At 40.6% G+C, this 11,351-nt stretch overlaps 1 protein-coding gene across 1 annotated transcript; it reads right to left on the reverse strand.

The window, feature by feature from the left end:
• Positions 1–368: 368 nt before the first annotated feature.
• fzd4 (frizzled class receptor 4) lies at positions 369–11,061 on the reverse strand. The gene is made up of 6 exons (XM_005803382.3): positions 10,419–11,061; positions 7,233–7,370; positions 5,935–6,321; positions 5,672–5,817; positions 3,959–4,206; positions 369–3,847 (listed from the first exon to the last, which is right to left on the reverse strand). Exons 1-6 carry the CDS (start codon positions 10,674–10,676, stop codon positions 3,429–3,431), a joined length of 1,596 nt encoding a protein of 531 aa, XP_005803439.2. The 5' UTR covers positions 10,677–11,061; the 3' UTR covers positions 369–3,428.
• Positions 11,062–11,351: the final 290 nt, after the last annotated feature.

The raw sequence follows: 11,351 nt of genomic DNA on the forward strand, positions 1-11,351 counted from the left end.
TTTTTTATTGGTCCAGTATATTATTTCCAAAGAAAAAAATGTAAAACTTTTAGTGGTTTTACTGATAGGTTTGGGAGAGTGAAAATTGCTTCATGATGAAGCATCAAAACTTAATTTGTCTTCTGAGACAAGAGGTGGCAGCATTGTCCAACCCAAAAAGTGGACAAAGTCCATCGAATATGAGAACATAAATCCTTTCACTACATTAATTTTTGTGCAAAAGTGTCACAATGTGGCTTTTAGGAGGCTCGGAGATCTCAGGTCATGTCTTTACATTTTCTATACCAGGGTAAACACAAAATCAAATGTTCAAGAATTAATCGGTTTGAGAAATTAGGATTAAACACGAACACATACCCCAACTTGCAGATGTAAAGCACAGGCCACTTAGAAACCAAAAAAAACTTTTATTCATCTTCTTCTGATACAAAAGTGGTTTTTAAATAAACAAGTCTTTAAAATTTGTCACATTATTTTTACAAGGATAAATTAGCATTTTATAATACATTGATGACATTGCAAAGAACACGAGTGTTCAACACAACAGGGAGCATTATAAACCTTAAAGGTTATTATCTGAGCTGGCTAATCGAGCTCGCTGGCGATTCACAACTGGGTTTCTAAAAGAATTTACAAATCGGCACTGCCAGTGGTTTAAGTCCTGCACAAACATTCACTGCAGGGGGGATTAAGGCACATTCAGTGACTGTTTAGAAAAGTCACCTTAAGCTCAGAGTGGTCATAAGAATAGGAGGAGGGGGGAGTGCTGTCAAAAATTTAGATGGTTTAAAAGGGAAACTACATTAGCTCAGAGGGGAGGTGGTCACAGGTTAATTTAATTCACTTTAAGTGAAAGTAATGTTTGACTTTGGAAATTCAATAAGTGTACCGAGGTATGCTGGTCTGATGAAGCAGGTTTGTGTAAACGGTGTCTGTTTCACCACAACGACTGATCCTAAAAACATCTTTGAGGAAACATGCAGCCAAGAAATGCCTGGTTCCTATTGGACAGGCTGTGTGAGGCACTGTCTGGTTATCAAAATTTTTTTTTTGTTTTAAACACAACTGCTTGAAAATGACATGACGTGACAAGAATGAATGTATACAGCATTGCTAGATAGACAATTAGGCAGATAAAGAGGGTCAGTTTCAGAGTATCGTAACTAAAAGACTAGATTGGCTTCAGCTACAATATACAGAAAAGACAAAAATAGTGAAAATGGTAAAAGAGAAACAACCTGAAACCTGAAAATTTTCTCTACATCATCCATGACATTTTGAAATATACAAGACTGTGTTCCAGAAAGGAACTCTGATTGTCTGAGGACGTGAGCTGAGACGTATCAAGTGAGGTCATGTGGGAAGGCGACCAATAACAGCACCAGGGGGGAGATATTTATTCTTATAGAACCAGTTGCAGTGTGCTGTCTCTGTACAAACAAACATTTATTAAAAGCTTATTGTTACTGAAGAGGAGGGCTATTGCGTTTCTTGAATCTTGAATGATGTATCTGTAAGAACAGTTTCAAAGATACTTTGGCATTGTAGTCTTGCAGTAGATGGCCTTTAGTACTCGGATCTCCAAGTTCTCCAAGATGTTTTAGCATCTGATGAGCACACTTTGCTCTGATCCAGTCCCAACTTAAGTATCAAGTACAACTATCTAAGTTCATGAAGAAGAGCGTACTCTCTGACTGATATTGCTGTTGCCTAATGTGTGTTTTGGCAGCTGATTGTCCCATAATTTCTTGCTTTAAAACCTTCCTGGGTTCCAATGTTTGGAAAAGGGCAGGGTTAATAATTAAATTTCCTGAATTGTATGGTGACCCAAGAGCATATAGAGTGCAGGGTTTGCAGGAAGACTAAACATCATTGGACACTGGCTGAGTTTCTCACAGACTGCCAAAGTGACGCACAAAGGCGCATTTCTCTGCAATTTACGCCTGATAAAGAAAGTCAAAATAGATACTTAGTTACAAATTATGTTTGTCCTGATTCTGATGCATTGGTGGAAATTTTCTGACCCTTTGCACCATTTGCTTTTACTTTCCATCAACACCCTAGTAGAAAGCAAATTTAGAAGCAAGGTCTGTTATTTTATAAGTAATAGCTCTCTCTCTCTTATTTAGAATAAATTTAGATTAGTTTTTCCAGAAGGCTTATGTTTACAACTAGTCTGTTGAACCAAAGCATGCTCTTGCCTCAAAAAAAAAAAATGCAGTTTATGCTAATTTATAAACCTTCAAACCATCATCACATTTTCAGGGGGATATTTAAATTAAAATATAGGAATATTTATAGCATTACTAAAGTTGGAACCAATGACCTTCCTATAGCAAACATACTGAGAATGGAACATTTAAAGCAGCATGAAGTGACAATGGTGTAAAGGTTCATAACTTGATTTCACATAAACCACTGTCATGCTTTTGAGGTTAGATTTGCTTTTAGATTATAGATTGGGACTTTACTGATCTCATCCAGATTAGCCGATAGCTTCAGCCTCAGGAACCATCTAATCTAAATTTATACAGAATGAGGAGACTAAGAAATACCCACTGAAAGTAAGATGATAACTGCTTATAACACCTCATCTAGCTTTAAAACAATGGCTTTGTAGACATAACTGAATTTTAATGGTTTGCTCTCATACTTTCTACTTTTGTCTTCACATTTCACACATTTATAGTGCAATAATTACAGCATCGAGTCTGGTTCCCACAAATCCAAAGCAATAAAATCCACCTGCACCAGTATCTGATAAAAAAAAATCCTAACCTGACAGAAATGCAGACTTTTTGTCTGTAAACAAATTGTAGATTTAAGGCAGTATTTTGGGTATTTTCTACAGTTGATCTGGTATTTTAATGTTGATAAACCTGCAACATTAACATTGCCAAGGTGACATCAGATATTTCTGGGAAGCCAAATATCTGTAAATCTGCTCCAGTGTCAGTGTAAAATTTAAAAGCCCTTTAAAAGTCACAATAGTACACGGCTTTACTGTATTCAGCAGGGTAGGTCTCTTCTGCTGATCACTTAAGAAATAGAGACAGAAATGTAGAATCATTGCTTATGTGCGTCTTTTCTGCCTTTTCAGCATGTCTTCTTGATTTTTTGATTCATTTTTTGCCTTTTCCCACCTCTCAATGCAACAGAAATCTAATGAGAGGTAGAGAGGCTACTCTTGCAACAACATGTATGATTCAGTCTTCCTATTTTCTCCTTCATAGCTCCTATTGGAGGCAGGGAGTTCATGCAATGGCATTACATCCAGTGGCTTCTCTGAGAAAGTCTGGCTACAATCCTCTGTCCCATTTCTAACCAGGTTGCTGACTCTCTTTGTCCTTCATTTGGCAGAGCAAGTTTCTTTACGAGGAAAAAAAACAACGCAAAACTTATTTCCCGTCCATTTTCTCTGCATCTTGTCACACCACTGTCTCGTTGCCTTTTCCCGGTTTGATCCAGCTTTCAACCGGCGCCCTCTTGCCGCCTCGGCTTGCCCGGCTGTCCCTCAGCAGTCGGGCAGAACAGCGCTGCCAGGTGTGGAGAGTCTTCGCCGACCAAATCCACATCCCTGATGTGATGCCCACGAGCAGCGACATGAAGATCCGAAGCATCTCCGACGCCACATATGAGTCCCGGGGGCTTGTCTTGAACTCCTCCCAGTTAGACAGCTGGTAAAGATAACATCCGATGACTGTGGATGCTGGAACAGTGTAAAGAACAGAGAACACTCCGATCTTCACCATTAGACGCTCCAGTTTATCTGTTTTAGCTCCATCCTTTTGCAGATTAGAGCGGATCTTGAAGAGAGCCACCAGGCCTGCGCAGATGAACAGAGTGCCTGTGGGGCAACAAGAAGACATGCATAAAAGAACAGAGAAATAAAGAGAACAGCTACAGTAAAGTGATGAAATTAGTTTATAAATAATTTCTTTTCCAACCCTGTACCTACCTATGAGAAGGTATGTTGCTAATGGTGCAACCACAAAGCCTGTGAGAGCCTCTTGCTGCTGGTTACCAACATAGCACAGCCCAGTAAGGTCATCAGCATCTACCAGTCGCATTATAAGGATAACGATGGTTTTAACAGCTGGGATGGCCCAGGCTGCTATGTGGAAGTATGAACTGTGCATTTCAATTGCTTCATGACCCCACTTCAGTCCAGCAGCCAAAAACCAGGTGAGGGTTAGGATCACCCACCTGGAAGAAAGCGGGGAGGACAGAGTAAGGGAAACTGTAAGTGCCTTGTGTAAACGCTCATAAAAGTCACAACTGAGGCAAACAATTCCTTCTGCAAATTTATAGTGGCCCTTCTTTGGTTCACATGCAGGATTTTAGAGTTTATCCAATTTTAATGTCATGTTTACTTTTACAGACACTTTGTGTTATCGGCAGTTGTTCCTTGTACAGGAAGCACAAGGAGAGACAGATGTGTCCCAGAAATGAGCGCTTCTGGCAGAAAGAAATAAAGCAAATTATGTTTTTATTAGTGGATCATGACTGGAATCGTCCTATTTTTAGGTTAACCAACCCCAGCTGGTAGCCAGTTGGTTGGAGACTCAAAAAACTAATTTATTTCAGATCAGCCAACCAACCATTTAAGAGCTGACAGCAACACTCTTTATTGTGGCAGATGTTACTGAGGTGTTTGTTGTCTAACAGATTATTTGTAAGCAACCTTATTGGGTATAAAAAAGTGGCACAAATTCATTTTTGTCTTGGGAAATTTGTGATATTTGACCTGAAAGCCTGCAGCAGCTGCCAAGGAGACTTCAAGTATTACAACTATTTTGTGCTTTATTTAATTTTTGCTTTCAGTCTCTGTTTACTATGCAACATGCTGGGTTTGGAAGCAATGGCAGTCTTTTAGAAATAAGTCTACATTCTCAAACGAATGCACACAGAGACACCACTTAAAGTTAGGAAGGTTAGTAACGATCGGCTAATTGTAATCAATGTACAGAAACAGTTTAAAATGCCTTTGTTTTAAAATATTAAATCCCTGTTTTATGGCATCTACTTTCTCACACATACCATTCAGGGTAGGAGGATTTAGAGGAATTACTTCAAATGATGCTAATAATAAATTGGAACGCCGCAATAAATTTCATTGGTGCTTTTGTATTTGTGATAGATAAGCGTCATTTGTTTCAGGAGCGACTCAAAACTTTATCCCTTGTGTAACATTCTCATAACAAATCAACTGGCCATGTGCCGTTTTAGTGGTAATTAAGTCACAAAAGAAGCCACTCGCCAGTTATATAACAGCGTGAAGGGATCGTAGCTCTGGAGATTGGAGTTTCTGGCCTGCTGCCGTTTCCAAATGGCAAATAAAAAACAGGAAAACAAGAACTGAGTGCGAGGGAAGGAAAATAGCTGTGACAGCAGTGTGGGTTTCCACTGCAGCTTCAGGGCAGCATGCACTTGAAAAGTGGTGGTTTTACCAAGGCTACCCCAACTCTGCGTGTGTGGGGGTGCGTGTGGGTGTGTGTGGAAATGAATCCAACTAGTGCAGAGGTTATGAGACAGGATAGTTTGATTTTTTTAAGGAAAACAGGATGCAAGTCTCGTGTTCCAATTGTTCCACCACGAGAGCCATTCACAGCAGCTGATGACAATGGGGAAACTGGGACGAACAGAAGGAGAAGAGAGTGTTTGAACTAACCACAGTGAGGACGCCATGCCAAAGAAATAGAGGAGAAGGAAGACTATGGCACAGCCGGTGCTCTTTAATCCTTCCTGGACCAGAATCGGAACGTCAGTGGCGTCCAAGTCACAGGAAACTCGCTGTCTTCCAAGAGTCAGTCGTACCTAAGGAGGCAGAAAAAGTCAGATGTACCAAGGAAATGGAGTTAACTTAATAACGGAAACAGAAAGTTCTCTGAGTCATCTCGACTTGAACAATGATGCCTTTATTCCATTACTCACCAGGTAAGCAACACTGTACAGATTGCAGCACATTGAAAGAAAGATGATTGGCCTCTCGGGATAGGAGAAACGCTGCGAGTCCAGGAGAAAGGTCAAGACTGTCAGAGTGGTCGACAAGAAGCACAGAACGGCCCACACCGCCATCCAGGCATCTGTGAAGACTTTGGCACCCCGTCGGTAAAGGCCGCTCTCATAGCCACACTGGAGGGTACAGGTTTCGGTTTGTTTGAGCCAAATATACTGCTCAGGTGCCGATCCGAGGGCCTGACATTCCTCCTGATGAGGAGGATGGCGGACCGGCTGGTAAGGGGGGTCTTCATCACCTGGACCTTCCATGCACATGTGGTTGTGGTCATTTAAAGGTGGGAAGAGGCTGCAATTAAGCACCTGGAGAGACATTACACAAAAAATACTTTATCCCACTCACTTTTACAAAGTTACCAGATTACAAAGCAACAGTAATCAAAATTAGGTTGAAAATTGATCGATAAATGCAACTAAAAATGTAATTGCCAGTGTAGGAAATTAATTATTAACTTTAAACAATACATCAGGATAAAAAAAAACAAGAGCACTGATGAGAACTCATGATTTTACCATATTACTAGCTTTTATTGTCTCTGACACTGTTTACCAATTTTTATCAATCCTCAACCTAATCTATATTACTCTATATCATAATTTCTCAAAATTTGTTTCTAACCCTCCAGTCACCTGACTTCGATGGCGACTATTTTTAATTTGACCCTGAAAAATATGCAAAAGTTTAACTTTGTTGTCAGAATGGTGTTCTCCAAATTTAACCTACTTTGTCAGCCATAAAAAAAATCTTCTACAACATTTAGGCAACAAGAGACATTTTTATGTGAAGCCCTTTTCGCCATTTTCACCTTCAAATTTTCATTATTGTGTAGAGTGAGGAACATGTCATCCATTACATTTTTTCAATTAACTTTGCAGTAAAGTATGCAAAATGCATCCAAGTAGCACTTTTTTTTGTCTTTCGAAATCTCCACATTGAGGACATTTTTCAAATTTTGTTCTTATGAAAAACATCTGCATGTGAAGTCTAGAAGAACGATATGTAAACTGGGAATCTCAGTTGGAAAAAGTGATGGCAATATTTCTGCTCGTTTCAACTGGCTGGTGTTAAGCTCATCATGGGAAATTGTTGTAAGAGAAAAAGCAGTCAGCTGTAATAGCAGATATGAAAATTTTTAACTATACCCCGAAAACCTGTTTTTCCCCTTTTTTTTCTTAAAAAATATGCATGCTTTCCTCATGACAATGCGACTCACCTCAGGCCAAATGAAGCCAAACTCATTAAGAACAGGGAGACATTTTCTCTTGACGGACAAACACATGCTCTTACACGGCCCGATGGGGATGGGAACCTTGTCTGTGCACATGGGCACATAAACTGAGCAAAGGAAGAACTAGAAGTAAAGAAAAAGAAATAGTTATTTGTTTAACATCTTATTTGCATGGTTTGTAAGGTTCTATAAAAAAAACAAAACAAAGAAAAACACATCATTGTCTTGTTTGGTAAATCACAGCAAAATCAAGTAGCAGAGGTTTATAAATATGTTATAAAAGGTTCTACTAGAGAAATGACAGAAAGAAACATTGATTTAACATGACAAAATCACAAAGATACACTAAAAAACAGCTCCAATGCTTTGTTAGTTAAATTAATCCATGAGGTAGCAAGTAAAATATGTTGCATGGCTCAGTCTGTTTATATTGCCTGGATAAGAAGCAGAGGATAGCAACACCCTGCTCTCCCACATGGCTCTTTCATCATATTGCATTTGCTTCTTGCTTTCACCTTAATTTTCTGCACCATTCCAACACCCTTAATATTGGTAGAATCTCTATTTTTAAGAAACCCCATTACCCACAGCTACCCGCCCCAGCTGTGAGGTTTGAGGCAAGTCTTTTTGCAGCTTCTTAAGAAAAAAAAAAAAAAGAAGATCACCTAATAACACCAACTTTAAAATAGATCCTTAAGATAGGCTTATGAAGACACAGAGCTGCCAGATTCGACTGTGGAGATAGTGATGCAAAAGAAGAGTAACTCCAGGGTCTCAGAAGTCAGAAATTTTAAGCGATTTCACGCCTCTACTGTGAAAGCTCCTGCCAGTCAGAGTGTAAAATTGGACCATGCTCATGAAATGAAAATTTATAGAATTTTTCACTCAGCTCCCCATAACCTGAAGGTAATCAACAAGCACCCTCAGGTATTTGGCAAATTGATGAAGTGAAATGAAATTTTGCTGCTGATTTTTTTAGATTAAAAATCTCCCAAAAACCTTTTTAAGTCTTGGTGCCAGGAAAGAGTTATTTGTAAGTTCCCCCTCCAACAAAAAACAACAACTAAATGTAGAAAAAAAAGAAGGTGTTTCAGATGTAAAAGTATGTAAAACAAGATATGTTATATAAATCCTAGTATGACTCAAATACCTAATTTGTTACTGTTTCGTGATCTGGAATAGCTTCTAATTTTTAAGCTGAGCAGAATTTGAATTCCTCTAATTCGTTTTAAATAAAATGTGTCATAATTGTGAACAACTCTGCATGTAGACTCAATTCAATTGCAAAAGGTGTGTACAATTGGTGGGGAGAGGTGTATAAATTTAAAGACATTTGGAGATCCTTCCTACAGTAGGCTATGCATGCTCAACATGACAGTAATGTAACACTTTCTGGGTGTTTTCCACAGACCGTCTGTAACCAGAGTGCTGCCACGTTAATGCTAAAAGCTGCTCGGGTTACCAGTCAGGAAGCCTCCCATTAGAGCAAATGTTAGGCGATACGGTTTCTCCCTCCCCTTCCTCAGTCTTTGGGTGGTGGTATCTGTGTTCATCTGTGTGTGTGTGTGTGTGTGTGTGTGTGAAAGAGAGAGGGAGAGTTAAGGGCGTGGGGGTGTGTGTGTCAGCTAAACTTACAGGACAATTTACAACTGGAGGCAGACAGGTTGATTTTATGCTGCAGTTGCTCCTCGTTCATGCATCTTGAGGCGCTGCATTAATGCAGCAGATCCAGATGCGTTTTGCAGGTAATTTCACGTGGCAGCAGATACAAATAATTTACTGCTAAACCTGAGAAAAGGGTTCATATTTAAGTCTAGATGTGCTTGCTTTGGCAGGAGAGAGGCAGGGAAAGTTTTCACCCTGCTATACATCAGGCATGTGAGCCTGATCGATTTCAAGGTATGAAATTTTCCTTCATAACTGAGTTATTGTTCACCAATACTATTCCAAAGGAAGGCCCATAATGACTTCAGTTTTCTCCAAAGCCATGGAGCTCAGAGTAACAAAATACTGCCCCTCTCACACCTGTTTCTGTGCAATACTTGTCAGCTTTCTGAAAAAATTACTCCTATGAGAAAGAAATTAGCTGTTGTAAAATATTTACAGTGACCAAAAAGACAAACAACCTAAATGGACAATACCCATCACTTTTTAAATCCTGGTTTAAAACTACAGTTCACAATTTCGGCGAACAGATGGCGTTATACATTTTTGTGCTAAATGTGGCAATTTTGCTCAAGCTTATCATTAGAAATAAACTGATCGCCTTTTCCATGACCAATACCAAATTCTGGGGTTTTTGAGGTTGGATGTTCCGCTTCTGATTTTAGGCTCTCTTTTTTTTTCTTCTAAGAACTGTAACACATAAGGGATAAAAAAACATGCTGGAATTCATTGATTGAGGGTTTGAACCCAATTGATCTAGAAGATAATCCCTTGTCAGATTTTTCAAAGAGTAAACATCTTTTTTTTTAAAAGCACATCAAAAGTTTGTTTATGTGTTTGTACACTGAAAATGGAATAACGTTTCTGGTTTAACGCATTGATCTGGCTTTAATAAGCCGATAATCAAGCTGATTGTGCATCCAAAAAATCTCTTAATCAATCCTTAATTTTTCCCCAATTTGAGAGATGCATTATGGGCCCAGACTATTTTTTCCCTGCATGGTGCATGAGTCAAACAAGCAGCATTTGTCTCAGGACACTAAGGGTACCATTGTTAACAAGAAGACTGTACAATATATAACTGAAGATCCAGCTGCTGCTGTGTGGGGCATGGATGAACTCAGAATGTCAACAGACAGTGGGGGCATTTTCAGCGAAATTAACATGACAGTTTGGCGAAGAAAAAGAAATTGGAGGGAGAGAATCAGCGGAAGAGACCCCTCCACTTACTTTAACTGCCTGGGAATCAACCTATAACATGCTGATTATTTCTGGCACCATCAGTCTGAGCCGCTCACAGAACAGGCAGTTATTGCAAGTGGTCTGGCTCCCTGTCATGTGCTCTGGGACCACACTGTTTCCCTTTGCGTACACACAAATATAGCACACTTTCAGCAGGAGCCAGGCTTTTTTAAGAGCCAGGGCGGCTGCTCCAAAGTTTGAGCATGGTTCCCATTCCGTGCTCCGCTTTATCTCACTAATACATTATCACGCTTGGTCCCGTACCTTGAGCTGACTGGAGCAGCCGTACTGTATGAGCGGCGTGAACGTGGTCAGCTGCAGCTCGGCGTCCGACTGCAGCACGTTGCCCACCAGGTTGGGCATCTTGGTGACGTTGTAGCCCAGACCGTGGCACATGCTGATCCGGATTGGGTCACAGGTCATCTCCTCCTCGTCGTCGCCGAACGCATCAATGGCCAAGAAGAGCGGACAGACCAGGAGGAGCGCGAGCGACACCATCATCATCCTCATTGTCCCGGGCATGTTGACAAAAAACCCCACCACCACCAACACCAGAACCGACCGAGAGAATAATGTTATCTCCACAGACTCCGGTAAGGCGGGTCGCCTTGGACACCGAGGCACGTGGGTTTAAGGTTAGTCCAGCAGGAGCGCAGCGCGTGTCGTCCCGTGCGTCTTTTGAGGTTACAACATCCCACTCGGAGCCGTTCTCCGCAGTCAGATATCCAGAAAATATAGGAGGCGAAGCATTGCCAGAGCTATGCCTGGAGGAATTGGTTGGTTTCCCGCAGCTTGAAGATACTTCTACATGTCTGATATATTCCCGATTTGTTACAGCGATAACTTCTTGTCGCGCTGCTGGTCCTACTTTGCGCCTACTGCCTTTAAGCGTCCAGTGCTAAACTTTCTTGTGTCTATGAGGGGAGACTGTTTCACCCGTCCGGAGGACACCAGTCCAATCACAGCGCTGGATTTGGGTTTTCCTGACCAACCCACGGCCAGAAAGGCGGGATCTGCAGCCAGCCTCCTCCTATATTCCCAGTCTCTCCTTTCTTTCCCTATTTTGTATAGTTTGAATGATCCTGATCTTATTTTTTTCATCCTACTTAGTCAGAATTAGGGCAGTTTGTCCCAAAGTCGGTCCTCGAGGGCTGGCATCCTGCATGTTTTAGTTCTCTTCCTGGTTTAACGCACCTG

Source organism: Xiphophorus maculatus, chromosome 18, assembly GCF_002775205.1.
Source record: "Xiphophorus maculatus strain JP 163 A chromosome 18, X_maculatus-5.0-male, whole genome shotgun sequence".
NCBI classification, from domain to species: Eukaryota; Metazoa; Chordata; class Actinopteri; order Cyprinodontiformes; family Poeciliidae; genus Xiphophorus; species Xiphophorus maculatus.

Excerpts from the sequence above, each read along its gene's own strand:
- fzd4 (XM_005803382.3), bottom strand. The coding sequence starts at position 10,676 with ATGCCCGGGACAATGAGGATGATGATGGTGTCGCTCGCGCTCCTCCTG. Across the intron at positions 6,322-7,232 it reads TTGGCTTCATTTGGCCTGAG|GTGCTTAATTGCAGCCTCTT; the intron begins GTGAGTCGCATT and ends ATGTCTCTCCAG. Across the intron at positions 3,848-3,958 it reads AGCAACATACCTTCTCATAG|GCACTCTGTTCATCTGCGCA; the intron begins GTAGGTACAGGG and ends GTTGCCCCACAG.